The sequence below is a fragment of the Peromyscus eremicus genome, chromosome 2 (assembly GCF_949786415.1).
Source record: "Peromyscus eremicus chromosome 2, PerEre_H2_v1, whole genome shotgun sequence".
Lineage (NCBI taxonomy): Eukaryota > Metazoa > Chordata > Mammalia > Rodentia > Cricetidae > Peromyscus > Peromyscus eremicus.
In genome coordinates this window covers 116,157,303-116,178,657 of record NC_081417.1, presented here as the reverse complement: position 1 = coordinate 116,178,657, position 21,355 = coordinate 116,157,303, and the positions used below count along the sequence as shown (strand labels likewise).

General features: G+C 39.5%; 1 protein-coding gene across 2 annotated transcripts in view; it reads right to left on the bottom strand.

Moving 5' to 3' along the window:
* Positions 1-1,228: 1,228 nt before the first annotated feature.
* Positions 1,229-21,355, bottom strand: part of Lepr (leptin receptor) — a 73,817-nt gene continuing 53,690 nt past the window's right edge. Inside the window, exons 16-18 of one of the 2 annotated variants that reach the window (XM_059254582.1) lie at positions 20,880-20,985; positions 19,859-19,934; positions 1,229-6,015 (exon numbers count right to left, since the gene is read on the bottom strand). In XM_059254582.1, the coding sequence (XP_059110565.1) occupies positions 5,191-6,015; positions 19,859-19,934; positions 20,880-20,985 (1,007 nt within the window). In that variant the 3' untranslated portion in view covers positions 1,229-5,190. Of the gene's footprint in view, positions 8,808-19,858; positions 19,935-20,879; positions 20,986-21,355 lie in introns of both variants that reach the window. The other variant, XM_059254581.1, reaches the window with a different exon arrangement.

Below are 21,355 nucleotides of genomic sequence, written 5' to 3'. Positions count from 1 at the left end.
ATCATCTAAATATCCTTAAGTTTGAGCTGTTAAGAATCATTATGGTTTTTTGAGAAATTTGTCTCCTAAGATTTATTTTTAGGTGAGTATGTGGAGAGGTATCGACATGTGAGCATGGATGTCTGCTGAGTTCAGAAGAGGGTGTCAGATCCCCAGGAGCTGCAGTTAAGGCAACCATGAGCTACTTGAAGTGGATGCTGGGAACCAAGGACTAGTCCTGTGTGAGAGCATCCTGTGCTCTCAGTCACTGGGCCATCCCTCCCACCCCTAAGTCACTGTACTTTCTTTTAAAAAGTATACACAGTAATTATTAAGCAATCACTAGGTATATTACTATGGTTACATAGTAATCCTAATGATATAAAACTTTTAAGACACATGGTGGGGCTGAGAACAGATCTCAGTGATAGAGCACTTGCCCAGCGTGATCAAGGCCCTAGATTTGATCCTTCCCTGAAAGGATACACCCGCCATGGTGTAGTGATAACAGGGGTGGTTTGGGGATTGGTGACAGCTGACTGAGAGTCAAAGGAAGCCATTAATCTTTATCACATTTCTCTATTTGAAAGTTTTCCTATAGTTACCCTTCTAAACTAAAAAGAAAATGTCAGACCACAGTTTAAAATAGCAAAAACCCACATTACCAGAATCCTAAGTAACAAAGCATGATCATGAATCATCACAACAGAGAGTAAAGACCCAAATAAAGCTCTGACTGGATGAGATAGGTAATCTTTCATAATGATCAAGGTGGGTCATCTTTTATCACAGGTGGTAGCCATGCTGCCAGAATCTAGGGTGCATCTGTTTAAGTGGGACTCAGTAGCCATGAGGAGCCACTGAAATCTTGGCATTTTCAGACTCCTACCAGATTCATGGCACTGTTTATAGGAATTCTGAAGCACATTTAAAGGCTGACATTCGATAGAAACTTTATATTAATTGTTTACATGAACTATAAGGTTATGGGTAAAAGAACCAAATAAATTAAGTCCATAATTCTCCTGTGACTTTCACCTCTCAGAATCCTAACACTGATTCTGCATAATAGAAAGATGAAAATATCTGACTATGTAACTTGTAATGCTAACTTTCAGGCCTTTGAGAACTTACAAGAGAAGCAGGGTAATTATATATAACACAATTAGAGATACATATTTCAACGCTTATGTTTATAACATTTATTATCATACAAATTGTCATGAAAAAGCAAGACTTCCTTGCCAGTACTTAGACACATGTCTCAAGAGTAGAAGATGTACAATGTAGGAATCTCACTACAAAATAAACATCTTCCAACCAAGTTCATTCTCAGGTCCATGTTTTTTGAATAAATGTTTTATTTACAACAAACTCACATAGATCTTTATAACATTAAATTTAGTTTTATGCATCTTATGCTCAGTGTATTTTGAAAAATAGACATTTTCAAAACAGCTTTCCAAAATAAATATTGATAGATTTTGTATAAAAATAATTCACTTGATATAAACCTCATCCATGGAATCCATTTCAAGCTGCTCATACAAACACGTGTCACAGTGTCTCAGCTGTAAACAGTTTCATTTTTAAGTTGCTCACTCAACATTAATGATGAGTGCAGAAGCACTTTACTGTTTCCAACTAGAGGCTCAAGAAAGTAAACTTACTGACTGGGCTACCTCCATCCCACAAATGGCTCTTCACATGCTTGGTAACTACAATGAAGGCTTTCTCACATGCATCCTCAGCTTAATCACACTACCGTGGGCCATTTTAATTTTGTGCTTTAAAGTTTGAGAATGGGTTTTCTCAGGAATTACTTCAAAATAAAACAACTATCAAGATGAGTCTTGGAAGAGGAACAAAGATAAATTTCTTCTGAAGATCACCAGATATTAGAGGTCTGTTCCCATCCACCGGAAGGTGATATAGAGTTGTACTTCTTGATTCATCAGCAAGCTGCCAATGTTCCCTGTGTGCACACCTCTCAGTTCTTTCAATCTAAAGCTTATTGTCCTGCAGCTCTTGGTAGCTAATGTCAATACTACTGAAGGAATTCGAATATGTGTTTGACATCTGCAAGAAAGGGCTTAATTCTACTTGAGAAGGGTGAGAAGAATTGCAAGACTGTCAAGACTAAGGGGGGAAATCCTAACTCCAAGTGCAGGCTCTCCCACTGGCTTGGGAACTTTATCCAAATCTTTTTAGGAAGAAAGGGACATCTCTGTCAAACACAGAGCATCTATAAATAGAGCATAAGGCTGAAGTAGGAGCCCTACTCTCAGAGAGACACAATGTGGCTTTTGTGGAATATGGGTTTTAATCTAGTAAACATAAAAATCCTGCCAGCCTGACACATGATTTATTCTCTCACTGTTTTAAGTGAGCCATGGCTCACACGATGGATTCTCTTTCTATAAAATTTGAATATAAAGAGACAGTTTATTTTTTTCAATTTAAGGACTTTAAAAGACATATTCAAAATTCCATAGTCATCACAGGGTTTTGGGGTTTTTTGTTTGTTTGTTTTTTGGTTTTTCAAGACAGGTTCTCTCTGTGTAGCCCTGGCTGTCCTGGCACTCACTCTATAGACCAGGTTGGCCTCAAACTCAGAGATCCTCTTGCTTCTGCCTCCCAAGTGCTGGAATGAAAGGTATGCATCACCACTGCCAAGCTTCATCACAAGATTTGAGAGGCCAAGTTTGGAAGTTGTTTCTCAGTGTGTTGGAGCTCTTGCCAGCTTGTGTGAGGCTTAGGATCAACCCAAACACCAATAGATAAGGTTCAAAAACTACTGTAGAACAAAACTCCAAAATTCATATTGAACTCTTTGATCCCTTAAAAATTATAGAAGTGTTGGGAAGAAAAGAGAGATTATTCTGAGTTATCAAACACCATACATTTTTCCTAAATTTTACAAAAATTAATTCAGTAACAATTTTCACAAGGACCCAGTGACTAACATGTAGCAATAATGAAATCAGCTTTCACAAGTGGAAGTCAGAACTCAAGTCACTGGCAATAAACTTGACCTTATTCTCTGGATACCCATGTAGTTCAGCCCCTGTTCTGAACATAGCTGCAGATGTCAGTCAGTCTTACTGATGTAATTTCTCTGTTTTAGAAGCACAGTACCAATGAGCTCACATTAATACGCTGTCCCTAGATGACTCTAGCTCACATCTGTAGTATTTCAATGACTGTCGGATCTGTGAATTCACTGTCACTCACACACCAGATTCACTCCTGAGCTCATTAAAATACCCATTGGTTTCTCTTACATGGTGTTCTGGGCCCAGAAAGCCCAAGCCCATGCTATCACAGTGGACATGCTAAGTGGTTAATCTCTAGTTATACACTGACTGGGGAAAAGTTTAAATTGTCCATCTCTCTTATACTGTACTTTCAATTAATAGGCTCTACCTAATAGGCAAATATTAAAAGTGATAGATGAGTCATTTCAACATGTAATAATTTGTTAATGAAAAACAGTGGGAGAAAAAATTTCCCGTATTTTTGCACAGAAGGCCAACTAGTTAGTGTTCTACCTTCTGCCTTCTCATGACAAAACAGGCATCAGTGGATGGTGGGATCTTGAGCCATCTTCCTATTCAGGACATATGACCGTTTCATCAAACACAAAGCCTGGGAAAAAAATCTAATTAGGGTCAGGGATCTGTCTTATCACTTAGAACTGCTCATCCATAAAACTCTAATTGGAGTAGAGATGGTATTGTGGGATTTACTTAGGTTAGTGGTAAAATCAGGAGCTCAGTCTCAGGTTAGTATGAAATGCTAGTGATGCTTGGCAATACATAAGCATACTGATAAGTATTAACATACTCCCTTTGATGATACTGATATTCTTGGAATTCTTCTTGACATTGAACACCTGAATGTTCAGGTTTTTTTAACCTAACTTCTTGTTTGCTAGGTTGTCTTTGAATCATCTTGCCATATCAAACACCAAAATAAATAATACATCCACACATTAATTTTCAAGTTGAAGACTAGGTCTCAATTATTCCCCCATCACTCTGTTTCCTCTCACTAGGTCTTCTTTGATGACATCAGGTATTTTGATTTTCAAAGCATGACAAAGTAAAAGCTAGGTTTAAAATTCAACCAGTAGTATTAAAATGGTGTGGATTAAATCTGAATTCTGGTTCCATCAATCATTATGTCTAGGACATTGGGTGGATGACTTAATGGCTTCATCCTTCACAGGGGAATAATGACACAGTGGGAATGGATAGCCTGTGCCTCATGCAATTATTGCAGTAAACAAGTTAATGTGTGCAAACTGTAAAGGACAGTGGTTGTTTTATCTAATGGTATCCAGTGAGGGGAGAAATAGCATCCCAGTGGAGATGGGGAGGGATGATGTGCTAGAGTGGGATGCAGTGACACTTGGCAATCCATCAGAAAATAATGGTTTCCATGGACTTTAGTTAAGGCTGGCATCGTGCTCTCAAAGCTGACCACACTGTCATCCAAGTGCTGGTGATGAAGCTGTCATTCTCACAGTTGTCTTCATCCTCTGTCATGGGTCCTGGCTTTGTTGCAAAGGGATTAGCTACACTGTCCCTCTTCAAAAGTGTAACTTCTTAGAGTAGGGTTCCATTCTCTACTTATTAGAGATTATTAGTGTTGATATTATTATCAACATTTAAGGGAGTGACACTTCAAATAACACAGTCGAGTGGCACACAATACGAACATGTCACACACTTCCAAAGCACACAAGGATACCTATTCAGTTTAAATTTGCACATGCACATGTGTGAATTAGCACAAGACAAGACAACTCAAGGTAAGACAAACACACACTGGAAACAATTATATATCAGAGATCTTAGTTTGAAGCCTTTCTTTCAGGTGTCAATATAATGTTGAAATTTGTTCTTTCTACAGAGGCCAGCTGTTTAGAAGGATTCTACTTCCTGGGTTTATTTTTAGCTAGAAATAGGAGCCCTCCCTAGGCTAGCTTGACAGTGTATTCAATGAGAGTCCATCTACATCACTAGACTCATGAAGGCTTCCCATTATGCTTTGTCTGTATTACTGAGAGAAGACAGACACAATTAATTTCAAAACAACCATTTTTAAACTAGACACTGACACTTGTCCCCCACATCTACAACAATAAAATATATTACACATGATATGCTCTACTGGCACACAAAACTGGAGGCTTCTTGAATGAGATTACACAGTTAAGTCACACATCTTACTCTCCATTATCTTATGACTGTGAGTGGAACAGGTTTGAAACTGCGGCATGTAAGGTACAAAGGTCTTCTGAGCAGAGGTTGCTAAATTCAAATTATTTTCTACGAAGTGTGAGCAACTGTCCTGGAGGATTCTGATGTCACGAAATAGACAGTGGGCTGGGAATGGGCACAATACTCCTGACTCATCAGTCAAAAACATATCATTCTCCCTTTTTTTGATGGAGGTGACCCCTAAATAATAGACAGACTTTTCGCTATGATTTTCTTCAGGGAAGTTTCCTTCCAGTTCCAAAAGCTCATCCAACCCCGAGAATGAAAGCTGTGGGGAAATCGTGTTGGGTTGCTGACCTGATAATAGGAAAAATGCCTGAGTCTCTATCTCCCAGGAGCTGCTAGGGAAAGATTCTCTCAGTGGGGAGTGTTCGCTGGAGATGCAATTGCTGACAGAGCCATGGGTAAGCCCTTGCTCTTCATCAGTTTCCACCGTTTTCGAGTGGCTGACCAGCGTTGCATATTTAACTGAGGGTTGTCTCTGACACTGGTCCTCACAGGTCACTTGAGTGCTCTGAGCCCCAGAGAAGGGAGCACTGTCACACTGGTCACTAATACAAATAGAACCCCTCTCAGGGTCTGGAGTGGTCAAAAGAAGTGAGACTGTAGCTGCTGGTACCATCTCATCTTTATTTTTCCAAGCTGTATCGACACTGATTTCTTCTGAAATGGGTTCAGGCTCCAGAAGAAGAGGACCAAATATCACTGATTCTGCATGCTTGGTAAAAAGATGCTCAAATGTTTCAGGCTAAAAGAAAAGACACATTTTAATGCTCAGTATGTTACAACTTGATTCTATCACACTGACGGAAAGGCCAGTGTATAAGATCAAAAACAAGGGATATCTGTCAACCACAAATGGCATGGTTTGGGGCTAAAAATTTGAAATATCAAAAATCAGAAGGGAGAGGTAGTCTCGGCTTTTCAAAGTCAGACAAGAAAGTCTCAGACTTGCGTTCTTCAAATGGTATGACCATAAACACATGAAATTCTCTTCATGGGTAAAAATGAATTGGACATTTGATTGTGGTCAAGGGCTAAAAGTAAGTGAGCCATAGCTGCAAATGCTTAGCCCTCCATGGAGATTGGGTACTGTGACTGCAAAACACTCTCTTCTGAAGAGGTCATTCTATTTTATAGCAATCACTCTATTTTATAGTCATTCTATTTTATAGTAAATTCCACAAAATGACTTCAGTCTAGTTTAGAGTGAGTTCCCAAAAAATGACTTCTGAAAAAGTCATTAGATTTTATAGAAAATTCCACAAAATAAAAATGTAATCTCCTAACATTTAAACAAACAAAAAGCAGGTTGGAATATAACAGAAGGAGCAAAACAAGTTTTCCAAACATGGTAGCAATAACTGCTGTATCCCATAGGATAAGATAGACGCAAAGATAGAGTAAGTAACTGACTGAACACACCTACCTCTGGTCATAGTGGGAATCTGCTTGAGGCTAACTGAAAATCACAGCTGATGGCACTTACTTGCTGAAGACAATGATGGTGAAAGAGACACTGACAGACTTGAAAACTGTTATTCTTTTTACATAACTTCATGTAAAGATATATCCTATGGAACACATGGAATGAAGACAAACACACAAGACAAATGTACAGCATGGGTTTTTTTTTTTTATAAGAACAAGGGTTACATAACAATGAAATCCTGCCAAGCAGCTACAAATCAAAAATCAGTGTGCAAAAAGCTCAGTACAAACAATGTAAACTTAAAATGTAAAATTAAAATGCAAAAGAAAAAAATACTGCAGATATATCACATTGAATAGTTAACATAACTAAATAGAAAATATGTTCAGTTCATAGATCATACATGTAATTTACCTTCTGAATGTTACAGTTTTTTAAGCTAATAAAATGAATTCTGAGTTATTGCCTGAGATAGCAGTATACTCAAAAGTTCTTCACAATGGCAAGCATATCCCATATAAAAACACAGCATTTGCAAACTCTTAACTGAAATATATTAGTGATTAAACAGTAGAGGAATAAATATACTGAACACTAAATATAATACTGGCAAAGACCTACATAAGTGTCAAAATACTGAATGACAAATACCGTTGAAAATGATATGATGAGAAAATTGATCCTACTCTCACATTGTTTCTGACAGAAATCTATACGTTTGTGACTTCCTTCAAACATTTTATTTTTCCCTTAATGTTTCTACTAATATTATTGAATTGTTCTAAAAATTTAAATGATCTTAACAGCTGATCCATTCATTTCATTATCTTCTTTCTGCCAATATGGAAATACAGAAACAACACACAGCAGGCAGTTGAGCTCATGTGTTCTTCAAATGATCTGTTCCATATAGTCCATGGGCCCTAAAGCTTCTTAATGAATAATTCATTGTGGAATAAGTCATGACCATCTTAAAAAGCATCCATGTGGAAGGTTTCAATAATAAATGTTTTTTTTAACCATACATTACTGAGCCATATGGTATCAGTGGTCGCAAAACTTCTTAAAAGTACGTTTGTTCAAAATTTATTTCACTTTATGGATATAAGAATTGAAAAATAACCTTTCATAAGTTCACAGCTAGACATTAGATCACAATGATGTCTGTATTAGTAAATGAAGAAAAGAGGATACAGCCCTCCTAGTGACTTAATTTTCTGTAGACATCCAAATAAATTACCAATCACATTGAAGTGACTCAGTATCTTAAATTTTAATGATATTTGTCCATAAATTTGGTTTAGTTTGAGTGTAAGCAATAAAGCCTATACTATATTAACATCATACACACATGGCAAGATATGTTTTTCAGGGAGAAAAGCCCTGTCCTCACCATGACCTATTTGTAAAACCCCAAAAAGTCTCCCTTTCCTGTACTCTTCCCTGTCTGCCAGAGGTATTGGTTGATTTGGTGGAAATAAATTAGATTCATAGAGGTTGGTGTTCTCTTTTCCTCTGGACAATCTGACCCGAGTGTACTTAATAGGAAGTACAGCTTCCATTGGTCTGTGTAGGGTTATCCTAATATGAAGTACAGCTTCCATTGGTCTGTGTAGGGTTATCCTAATATGAAGCATAGCTTCCATTGGTCTGTAGGGTTATCCTGATATGAGGTATAGCTTCCATTGGTATGAATAGGGTTATCTTGATATGAAGTACAGCTTCTATTTTAGGTCTTTGATCAACAGAAACCACAACTTCTGGCTTTCTTTAAACTAAAATGAGAGTTAGAACTTAAGTCATGTTCAAGACTACAGAAAACTAAAAGTCCTAGATTGTTCCAAGTTTGGTATACAAAAGTCACGTTATTCAAGAGAATCTGAAATTCACCAATGAACTGAACTACATCAAACCCACACAGTGGCCACAAATGTACATGTCTCTATTAAGCTCATCATATGTTAGTTCTTAGTAATTCAAACAATAGTTTAGGTTTGCTTCCCTCCTTCAAAATGTAAACATCTTCTAATACTCTATGGACTGTTGGGAAGTTGGTACATTGGGTTCATCTGTAGTGGTCATGGGAGACTTCAAAGAATGTCCGTTCTCTGTTTAAATAAGAAAGGAAAATAAAAAGGTCATGCAGACAGCCAAAGATAGAAGATTACAACCCCTCTCTTTTGGTGGACCAAGGCTCTATTATGTTCTTGTGTTGCAGTGATGTGCTTAGGGAAGGGGAGGGTGGGCATCTGGAGGGACTTTTCTCACTCCCTTACTGGACGCCATAGATACTCCAAGGACAGATTGATCACCTCAGCAGGGAAGACTACAGCAGAATAGGTGAAAGAACGAGAGTTCAGGGACTAAAAGGGGGATAAAATCAACAGTAATACCGAAAAGTTTGAGGGACGGGAAAGAATACGGGTTAAGTGATGAGAAGAAGGACATAAAGGAAAGAAAATAGACTTTGTTCCTTGGATGTTGATTTTTAAGAAATGAAAGTGATGTGATAGTCAAGAGTGGAATCACAGAGATGCTTTCATGAATTTTTTAAAAATCTACTTGATAAATCTTCTGATGCAAATCTCTTCCTTTTCTTGGAGCCTGGATGGAAGCCTGCAGGACTATCTGGTTAAGATTATACAGATAACCAGTGCAAAGTGAAGACCCGACTTAGTGCTTTCTACAATCCGGTGAAAGAGGAAACCATTTCCCAGACACCAGCAGGAAGAAGAGTGACCTTCCATCTTCCTTTGCTCTTTGGCTGAGGTAGACCTAGGCTGATTAGTTCAAGATCTCTCCTGGTGCCTTACTACCCGAGACTATGAAGGAACAGGATGATAATAAAGGAGAGAGAGGGGCACACTGCCTGATCGATGCTCTGATCGACGGAGACTGGCTGTCTCTAACTAAAACTCCCATGGCTCCCCAAATCAGCCTGTTCTTCCCCCTCAGTTCCAAGGAGAATCTAACTGTTTCCAGATACTCCTGACCCAGATCTACCATTGTTAGGCTGCCTGTCTGGAGGCCTACAGCATGTCAAAATCTGGGACTCTTTAGGTCCCAAAGAAAGGCTCCCCTGGCTCTTTGGGTTACATTTAGCCTTCATGAAGTGAATTGTGTAGTTCACTGCTGCAAAATTGAAATGGAAGGACACAAAGAGGCAGGGTTGAGGATGAAGAGCCTGATACACAAAGGAACGGAGCTTGTGGAAGAGAGAAAGGGAGAAGGATAAGAAGGAGGAAGGGAGGGAGAAAGGAAAGAAAGAAACACTTGGCATACTGTAAAACAAGCAATTTAATGTAAAATTTATTGTGACTCTCCACAGCTTCCCTTTAAAGTCAATTCTAATTTAATTGTATAGATTTGGGATTGGCCTAAGTCCAGTTTGTGGTGTTTTTATTTATTGCAAAGCTTTTTTTAATGACAAAGTTTATAAAATTAAAAAAAGGATGGTATTGAAATAAAACAGGCATAAACCATTTTTGGATTTAGCAGACAAAATAATACGAAAAAATGCAAAACAGATTAAGGAAAATTGAGGTCTTTTATACTATGAAATTGGGATTACAAGAAAAGCAAATACTTTGAATTTTTACTATAACATGTTTTCCCACATCAAGGATTCAGTCTGTAAGATTCTGATTCTTGGCGCACACAGAGAAAGGCCACAGAGGATCCTGATTTCAGAGAACAGAATAGAGACACTTGCTGTTCTGATCCCTGGAGACTATTAGAATGCCAGGATGTGAGTAAATCAAATGCTCACGATCTGAGAAAGAAAATAGACAAAGAATGACTCAAATTCAATTCTAAACCAGGGAGAACAATTAGAGGAACACACATCAAGGAAAATGAGCAAAGAGATCTGAAGACCAGACGGTACCTGCCATAGGCAGTAACTGCAGAGAAAGCCAGTCACCCTGCTGAACACAGAAGGGATAGTGAGTGTAGAGATGGCAGGTCAAAGACTTTGGCATAAGAATGAGACTGTATCCAAAGCAACAGTTTGTTCTCAAAGCCATGGAAGCATAGTCTGGGAGGAATAGCATCAGTGTGGGATACTGTCATCTCACAGTGCAGGTGTCTGGAACTCAGCTATACACACACATGTGGTAGCAATCTCTGACTGCTCACACTGAATCACCCACCCCTGCCCTTCTGCTTCGTCCCCTGTGAGTGGAAAGCAAAAGACTGCAAGACATTTCAGGGGATTCTGAGGTTATAAAATCCAAAGTAAACAGAAAACATGACTTAAGAGAAACAGAAATTTCATGGACTAGAGCAAAGTTTAAAACAAAAGTCCCATAATTGCCATCTCTAGCAAGACTGACACATGGTACCAGAACAGAATGCTCTGATGGAGCACTCAGCTAGGCAGATAAGGCCACGGTCTGTGAAAGTCCAACAGCCATATTGGAAAATGGAAGGTAGCAATGCCTCAGAATAGAAGACAAAAACCCAGCTCTGCAACAGGGTCCAACAGCCAACATATATGGAGATGACAAGGAGAAAGACACAAGAGAAGAAGTGAGCAAAGACATAGCACATAGCAGGGTTTCTTAATGCTGACAGGAGACAGAATCGAAACCCTTTACTCAAGGCAAACAGGAAATCACCTTAATCAACAAAGTTCAGAACATCAAAACTAGCAAGTTTTTCAAAAGAGAAAACTGCAAGGGAACCAGCAAGGAGGGAAATGTCTGAGTGACCACCCGACTTTGCAGAAGCAACACCAGCTGCCAGAAAGTGAGGCAAGAATGGCTGCAAAGTCCTGTTGGGAAGAAATCCCCATTCCATCAACTACCGGGCAGGACAGATGAAAAGAAGGGGGACATGTGGAGACTTGCCACACAGGGAGGCTGTCTAACCAAGGAAGAGGAGGGAAGTAGTCTGGGAAACAGACTGACTAGAAACCAGGGCCTGGAACATTGCAGAGTGATGACCGGCAGCCATTTTCCTGAAGTCTAGTAGAGACAGTGGTGGGATGACAGGGGGATTTCTGGGCACAAGTCACTGCAGCACAGTCCCTGGTGAAGACAGGAGCTGGATAAGGCAATGTATGTAATAGAAACACGCAGATTAAAATGCAGACAGACTGGAGGTAGGTAGGAGGTAAGATATTTTTGGAAAAGAAACAAAAGGAGAATAAAAGGGGGAAATGAAACCAATTAAAATTTGATTTAGTTCATTGATCAAATGTAATGATTCTCATTTCTCATTTAATGTTTCTTTTTTATAGTTTATTTAAATTTATTTTATGTGCATTGGTGTGAAGGTGTCAGATTCCCTGGAACTAGAGTTACAGACAATTGTGAACTGCCATGTGGGTCCTGGGAATTGAACCCAGGTCCTCTGGAAAAGCAACCAGTGCTCTTAACTACTGAGCCATCTCTCCAGCCCCAACGCTTCCCATTTTTAAAATTCTTTGACTTTGGAAACAGCAAGAAATGTAACAAGCACATTATATTACTTGGCTCTCTGTGGAACAAATGTTACACTAAAAACAATATACATGTGGCCCATTAGTTCTCTAGTTTTAAAAATTAACCCATATACAAAATAAAGCACAGTGTAGTGACAATTTATAGAGATGGGAAAAAACAGGGTGAAATGGAGAATAATAAAATAATTTTTCTTAAAAAATGGTAGTTCAAAAAGTTTCTGTTTGAAGAAAAAAAAATAAAGTAAGTTTTTCTAAAGTTGCATAGAGCTGAGAAAGTCACAGAGCAGTGTGCAGTCAACCTGCCAATGCCCATGCATCCATGGCAGCACCCCATTTAGGGACCTAAAAATGACCCACCAAGAAGGTTAAAAGAAAAGCAGTTGAAAGTGTTGGCATTTGGGGGGGGGCAGGGGAGTGAAGCAGGAGACTCCATTTTCAATAGTCGATGCTAAGCTACACACTTGTATTTCTTTCTAAGTCTTAAAAAGCAAACAGAAGTGCCAGGACATGCACCAGAACCAACACTGGCAGCCATGCTTCCTCCCGGCAGTGGTGGTGTGCTGCTCAGAACAGAGAAAGTGGGGGGGGGGGTTTCAGAGGATGGAGACGCCACCAGGCCAACTGTGAGCTGGAAGAAGTCCTGTATAGCAGATAGAGCTCAGCAGAGTCTGAAAAGACAGGGGCAGTGTGCCAACCTTGAGGAGCCCTCAAAGCAACACTGCTGATTAGTGACACAAAACTGTACCATGCAGGAAAGCCTGGAAGCACAAGGAAGATCACATACACTGTGTGTTCTGAAAGGGGATTCACAGAGGAAGGGGAGTGGGCAGTGAGGGGGACAGGCAGGAAAACTGTGTCTGTCCTTCCTTTTATGAGAAGTGAAACATATATGAAAATTTAAAGATATTACATTCTTTTTTTTTAAAAGATACCGTGTTAGTATAGAATTCTTTTTGCATGCTGAGGACTGAACTCACAGCTTGCACATGCTAGGCAAGTGCTCTGCCATGAAACAGCACTCCCAGATCCTGTGTTATTCTCCTTTGGTCTCTAGTATATGAAATTTAAAGAGAGAAGGATGTATTGTATACGAAAGGACCCTGGGAGAAGTATCTTTAATGACATGATACCACCCTGCTGTTTACTAGCAGTGTCTGACACGAAACTAAAGAAAACAATTTTGAGAGTGAGTCCACAAATGTGGGAGTCAGAGGCAAATCTCGGGTGTCCATCCTTCTCTTCTACCTGGTTGGAGACAGTGTCTCTGTGTTGTCCACCACTGCTTCTACCACCCTAGCTGGCCTGCAAAGTTCCTGGAATTTTCTAGTCTCCAGCTCCCACCACACCCTGAGAGCACTGGGAATAGAGACACCATGCCACATTACCCAGCTTTACATGGGTTACCGTGGTTCAAACTCAAGGTCTCATGCTTGCTTGGCAAGTGTTTTACTCACTGACTCATTTCCCAAGGACTTCTTTTTCTTTTAAAAAGATGTTAATATACTGGCTTTCACATCTTTAACGTGCATATTTAGCTTAGTACATGTAGTGATTTGAACGAAAATGGGGCCCATAGGCTCATGTATTTGCATGCCTAATCCCCAGTGGATGAACTGTTTGAGAAGGATTAGAAGGATTAGGAGATATTGCCTTGTTGAACCAGGTGTAACCTGGTTGGAGGAGGTCTGTCACTGGGGGTGGGCTTTGAGGTTTCAAACACCTACACCAGGCCAAGTGTCTTTCCCTGCGTACTGCTTAATATCAAGATGTAAAGCTCTCAGCTACTTCTCCAGCACCATGCCTGCCTGGGTGCCACTATGCTCCCTGCCATGTTGATAATGGACCAACCCCCTGAAACTATAAGCAAGTCCCCAGTTAAATACTTTCTTTTATAAGAGTTGCCTTGGTTCTGTTGTCTCTTCACAGCAGTACAACAGTAACTAAGACAGAAGTTGGTACCAGAGGAGGAGTTTTGCTGTGAAAGGCCTGACCATGCTGTTGTTGGAGGAAAAATGGAAGACACTGGAGCTTTGGAATAGAAAAGTGACTGAATGCTTTAAATGGATCTTACTGGGCCATCCCAGTTTGAGGCATGGACAATGGTGCACAGGGCAATGTGGAGGTCCAGCTCAAAAAGTTTCAGAGGGAAACAATATTAGTAGCCAGCATAGAGACCATCCTTATGAAATTTTGGTAATTAATGAGGCTGCTGTTTGCCCTTGTCCTAAGAATCTGATGTAGGCTAAAATTGAGGATGGTATTGGCAGAGCAGTTTTCAAGACAACCTAGTATTGACTGTGTCATGTGGTTATTAGTAATCACTGTTATGCAGCTCTACGATGAAAAGGAGCAGGTGAGGCAAGGAGAAATATAAAATATACAGTTTGAGGAGAAAAAAAGCAACCAGGAAAGATGATGTTAGAGCCTCGTCCTGTGCTCAAGGAGATAAAAAGTTTAAAGAAAAGTTAGATGCTAGATAGAATATTGGAAGTGGTAACCTCAGGGCAACATCCTACCCAGCTAAGCTTTCAACTTATGAAAAGGAATTAAAGGAAAGCTTAAGCAGCAAAGGAATCCATCAACAACTGAAAGTTTATGCAAACATAATACAAGAGGGGGCCCAAGTTGCAGCTCCAGCAAGCAGAAGAACTTGACATCTTCGGCCACAGGGTTCTGGCTTTAGTGTCAAGGATATAGGGATGGAGTTGTAGAATCTTCCTCAAAGATTAAGGAAAGCCACTGAGACCAGGCATTTGGCAAGGCAGTCTGCTGCATGGAGGCCCAGAGTGGCCATTGCATGAAGCTCTGAAAGTGAAGCCTAGATTGTGTTGGAAACCCCAGGATGATGGAGATGCCACAATCATAGGATAGGTGCCAAGGAAAGCAGAAGACATGGTATGGAACCAGCCCAAGAGAGAGGAGTATGCTGCAGTCAATGACACTTAAAGGAGTTGGAGATCTGAAGAGTCCTTTGACATCAGCTATGGAGATGCAGAGTTTGGAGTTTGCCCTGATGGGTTTCAGTCTTTGATCCAATATTTCCTCATTATGCCACCTTTCCTCCCTTTTGGAATGGCAATATATATTCTGTACCACTGAATGCTGGAAATATGTGATCTGCTTGTTGATTTTGATTTTACAGGGGTTACAATTAAGGGATTTCCTTGAGTCTCAGTAAAGGCATGGACTTTGAAACAGTGTAGAGACTATGAAAAACTATGGAAACTTTTGAAGTTTGACTGAATGCATTTTGCATTATGATAAAGCTACAAGCCTATAGGGGCCAAGGAGTGGAATGTGGAGGTTGAATGAAAATTGCCTCCATAGGCTCATATATCTGCATGCTTAGTTCTCAGTTGATGGGTTGAGAAGGATTAGAAGGATCAAGAGGTATGACCTTGTTGGAGTAGGTGTAGCCTTCTTAGAGGAGGTGTGTCACTGGGGGTGGACGTTGAGGTTTCAAAAGTCTGCACCAGGCCCAATGTCTCTCTTTCTGTCTTTTGTCTGTGGTTCAGAATGTAGATCTCTCAGCTACAACTCCAGTACCATGCCTGCCTGTGTACTACCACGTTCCTCACCATGATGATAATAGACTAATTTTCTGAAATTGTAAGCAATCTCCAGAGTTGCCTTGGCCAAAGTGTCCCTTCACAGCAATAGAAAAGCGAATAAGACAGTATTGCTTTTGATATAATATAAACATAAGGAAAGGAAAAATGTTAAAAGTGGAGGGAATTAATTTTAGAGAAATTTTAGAGATGAGATTAGATGTCTAGGACTTACGGGTATAGAGCACATCCATAAAAAGCAATGTTCCTTTAAATCAGGATTTGAAGAACAAATTAAAGAAAATTTTTAGATTTAAAACATATTACTTTAAAAAAAACTACTGTATGTGAACTGCTGTTTTGTTTTTTTTTTAAATGGGTTTCCATTGGCTGTTTGCTTTACAGTATGTCCTGGAGCATGTATTTGCCTGTCTAGTCCTTTGTCTTGAAATGGATATATCATATTTTGTTCATTCATTTATTATTTGAAGGCCATTTGGATTTTTTTCAAATTCTGGCTATTATTGATAATTCTTTTATGAATATTAATAAACAAATATTTACGTATGTGTTTCATCATTCTGTTGGTAGAAATTTTAGGGTAGATTGCTAAGTCCCGATTTCACATGGGGAGAACTGCCAGACTCTTTAAAAGGCCCACACTGTTTTTATATTCCCAAGGGCAGTCTGAGAGCTTCAGTGTCTCCACTATCTAGTATTTCTGTCTTTTCTGTGATGGATATCCCACAAGCTTTGGAGGGTACCTTGTGGTTTTATCTTGCATTTCCCTGGTGTCTAAAGATGTTGATCACATGTTCACTTGCTTTGATGGATATCCCACAAGCTATGGAGGGTACCTTGTGATTTTGACTTGTATTTCCCTGAGATCTAAAGAGGCTGACCATGTGTTCACCTGCTGTGATGGACATCCCACAAGCTGTAGAGGGCACCTTGTGGTTTTGACCTGCATTTCTCAGATGTCTAAAGATACTCACCATGTGTTTACTTATAAATATAAAGGCGATTTTGTCTTTTGCATATATTGTCTCTAGAAAAATGCATAGTCAGATCCTGTACCTACAGTTTTTTTTTTATTGTGTTAACATATATGTAACATACAACTGAGCATCTCATCTATCTTTGAGTGTGTGATTTAGTAAGTATTAACCACACTAGGGGATAAAATGTTAATATGACATTGATGGCAAGTATATCACTTTGTCAGATGGACCTGAGTTTGAATCCAGGTTTTCATAAGACCTGGTTGGGTATATAGTCAGGACAAGCTACCAACTCACCCTCAGCCTGTCTCATCATTGATTCTTAATGGTGTATCTTTGTTATACCCTAAAAATACATAAACACTGTGACTACATATACTGAAAAAGAGAAAGTGAAGTATTTGCAAAAGTAAAAAGGAATTTCTCACAAATGGGGATATTCATAACCAACTGTCTTTTTAAAAACATCTACATTTTAGGGACTGGAGAGGTGGCTCAGCAGTTAACCATGCTTACAGCTCTTCCAGAGAACCTGAGTTCGTTTCCCAGAACCCCTATCAGGTAGCTCACAACTGTCAATTCCAGCTCTGGGGCATCTGGTGCCCTCTTCAGGCCTCTGTGTATACCTACACACATGTGTGCACACATACACACATATATAAATAAAATCTTTTTAAAAATTCACTTCAATTTACCAGTCTCTGGAAATTTAGGGTGGTGTTTCAATTTACTTAAAATATCTGCCAGACACTCGGCTAATGACAGCATGACACTCAGCTCCAGTAAGGGGGAAGTGAGACAGCCAGGCAAGCTAGAGTCTAAAGACATTCGCTGATTCACCCACCCCGTGTGCTCTCACTTCTACCAGGCATTCTCTGGAAAGGAGGAAGCATTTATCTGGTACAGGTCCAAAATGCATTTGCTGAGGTCAGTCTAGTCATGACCCTGTCTTAGGTAAAACTTAGATTACCTTTCCACAAAAATATAAAGATAAAAATATGCCAAATATGCCAGGCTGGAGAGAGATTTTTAACTTCCTTTTAGAGGCAGTATAATGACTACCTTGAAGTTTTACAGTTTTTATTTGGATGGGCACTTGGTTATTTTAATTTAAAAAAGAAAAACTTGTATTTAAGAGGAAAGGGTACCTACTCTGTTCTTAGTATTTGCAGTTTGAGAATGCATTACCAGTTGACCATGATGGTGTCTACACTTCCATCATGGAGCCAGATAATGACTACTCATCAGCCAGGTCTGACTCAAATATCATTCTCTCTTTCTTCTTTTCTTATGCTTGCTTGTTGAAACAGTGTTTCTATGTAACCTATGCAGGCCTCAAAATCACTATGCAGCCCTGGAACTTAAAATAATTCTCCTTCTTCTGCCTTCCAAGAACTTGGATATGTATTCTAGGTGTGCACCACCACAACCAGATCAAATGTCACTCTCTTAATTATGCCCACTCATACCCATCCATGCTCTAAGACAGGTTCCCACATCCTAGTCCTCAGCACACTGTAGCTTATGGCTATGAAGTGATTTCTAGTGATAAGCTGATAAGTGTTTATCTTCCCCACCAGATTGTACAGTCCAGGAGCATACATAGTGTTTCTTACCAATAGAGCCCCAAAGTATAGCAAAGTGACTGGCAGAGGACAGGTTTTGAGTAATATTACAAATAATAAAATGAATACATGAATGAATACACAGGTGAAAAATGAACAAATGTTACAGAAGCAAACAGAGATGAGTTCTTATTCCTTCAACCCAGCCACTCTTCTTGGACCTTGCTCTTGTTTCTTAGAAGACAAGGAGGATTTCTTAAAATGAGAGTTTAGCAATCTCTCATTATCTATAAACACTCGCTCCGTGCACATTGAATAAATGCATGAATGATGCATGTGTGCACCTGAGATAGCACCATGATTGTGAGAAATGTTATTGTATGAATTAACTGTGGGAAAAAAAGAAGAATGATATTTTGTGAGTTGAAAAAACCTTGGTAACATTACTGAGATAAAAGGAATCCAGGGTGAAAGCCTGAGAGAGCACAGCTGAGGAGTCAGAGGCAGATGCTGCTAGCATTAAGAAAAGCAAAGATCTCACAGAGTGAATGGTTAAATGCAAAACTCCACAGCTGCCTCTTTGGGAAACAGGGTGTTGTTTCATCTGATCAAAGACTCTGATTCAAGCAGGTGAGCTGCTCCTGGTGCTTACAAGAGCCTGTGCTTATTCATTCACAGACTGACTGCAATGCAGTATTCTGTCGACTGCAAGTCCTATGCCATTTGAATGTTGGGGGATCAGTTTAGTGGGCTGCCAATAGTATTTTTAAAAAATGAAAAAGACTTTTTAAAACACTCTATTTTCTCTCTTCTCTTCTCAGCAAGATGAGTCCCACAAATTTTCTCTCATTTTTCCATATCTATATATCTGTGCTAGGCTAGAAGAGAAAATGTGGGTCATGTCAATATCTAGAACAGTTACAATTAGAATAAGTTCCAAATGGGAAAGCTAATCTTGATTCTATAGTAAGGTACCTCATCAGTATAAACTTTGTTTTTCTCTTCTATGTTTGATGACAGAATACCCCAGGGGTAATGCAAAGTCAGCAATAGTCTAGGATGTATAAAATGTAAACAGTAACATGAAACAATAACCAATACTTATTAAGATCTTTCAATTCTGCAATTATTGAAAATCTTTCAACTACAAATCTCCATCACGGGAAGTTTTGTTATATTGTATCCTTCCAATTGTAGCATCTGAAAATAACACTGTCCTTGTAAGTGACTGTGAATATTAAATAGTAGAAACATAATACTGATTCTAAACTTCTTGAATCAAGACAGCCCATTTATACGGAAAAAATAATTTAGTCAACTATCTATTCTCCATCTATAATGGTCCTTCTTGTTGTAGTATTTATTTCTATTCACTGTGACCAGGGAAAAAGATAGGTGTGTTGTCAGGTCTCGTGGGATAAGGGGCTGAAGTTTGTTTCCTCTGATCAAATCCCTACACCCAGCTATTACTAAGGACAAATGATGAACAGACTCGCCAAAATGAACTGAACAAAACAAAGCCTTTTAAGCATTAGAGAAGTCATGTGGTATCTAAAGTGCAACCGTAGATACTCTGGGTTAAAATACTTAAAAAGTGACCTTTTGGAAATTAAGTCCTTGTGCCCAGGAACAATTCTTGGGGTTTGGAACATCTTCCCAAAACAACTTTTTCATTCTGTAAAGGAGAAACGAAGCCCTGTGATTAGAAGGATGCTCAGAATGAAAACACATTAACAGTTACCAAGCACAGAATCAGCATGAGCCCACTGGATCACCTCAGAAGGACCAAGTCCATATTCACATTTGGATCCATAAAGTGTTCACTAAATTTCTACGAAGACCAAATTAATAACCAACCCTTTCCTACTGAAAGCTGTGTGCCAGGCACTGTATTTACTCCCTTGCATACATTTTCCTTAGAAAATATTTTAAATGACCATCACATGGGCTATCAGAAACAAGCCCACTTGTTACGGTCCCACCCCAGTCATTCAGCTAAAGCAGGAGACCAGACTGCAATGTCTTCCCTCCTTCATCTGATAGAGGACTAACACTTCTATGGATGTGTGTGAGAATGCCTCATGAGCTGGGTATCTCAGCAGAGTGGTGTGGCACCCATACAGCCACCAGGGAACTCACGGCCATTTGTCAAACCAGATACCCCAGAGCTTTCTGAAGCACTGTCCTCTGAGGAGCAGAGTGCTGCCTGCTGCCATGATGGACTGTGTTGATCACCATGAAACATCTACTTTTAAGATCTTGTGATCTCACTAAAATCTTCAGTCCAGATTGCAGAGCTCTAAAAGCCATTTTTACCAAACCTAAGAATATACTGTCCAGGATTTCCTGTTACATGTCAGCTGATTCCTGGATGCATATAAAGAAAAAAAATTTTAAAGCTGAATTCTGCCTTCAAGTTTATGTTGTCCTATCAAGATGAAAAGTCATTGCTCAAAACAACCTTTCCATTTGTGTCATGTTAATTGTATAGGGAATTCATACAAAGACATTTTCAGCACTTTTATACTTATTAATATTATGAGCTAGGCTTTATGTCAGACTTTGAACATATTTAAGTTACACTCTTTATGGAAAAAGCCCTTCACACCAAGTGCAATACCTCTGGTGTGAGATTAACAGTGTTCCGAGCAGCAGGACACAAGAAGAAATAATGATGGGCACAATCACATACAGCCCTGCGTCAGTCTGCCGCTTGTCCATGTCATCTGAAAGAGACACAAGTCAAGCCGTCAGCCACTTGAGGAGACTACTCTGTCAAATCATCTACAGAACACATACTCTAATTTCACCGGAAGTCTGCATTGCCTCCAAACATTTAGAAACTTATAAATGAAGACGTTAGGAGCTGCAGAGGGGCCTCAGGGGTTGAGAGCACTGGCTGCTCTTACAGAGGGCCGGGGTTCAGTACCCAGCACCCACATGGCAGCTCACTATCATCTGTCACTTCAGTTTCATGACATCTGACATCTGATTCCCTCTCTGGCCTCTGGAGGTATTAGGAATGCATTTGGTGCAGTCACGTATGTTCAGGCAAACAGTCATCCATGTAAAAATTAAAATAAGTAAGTATTTTTA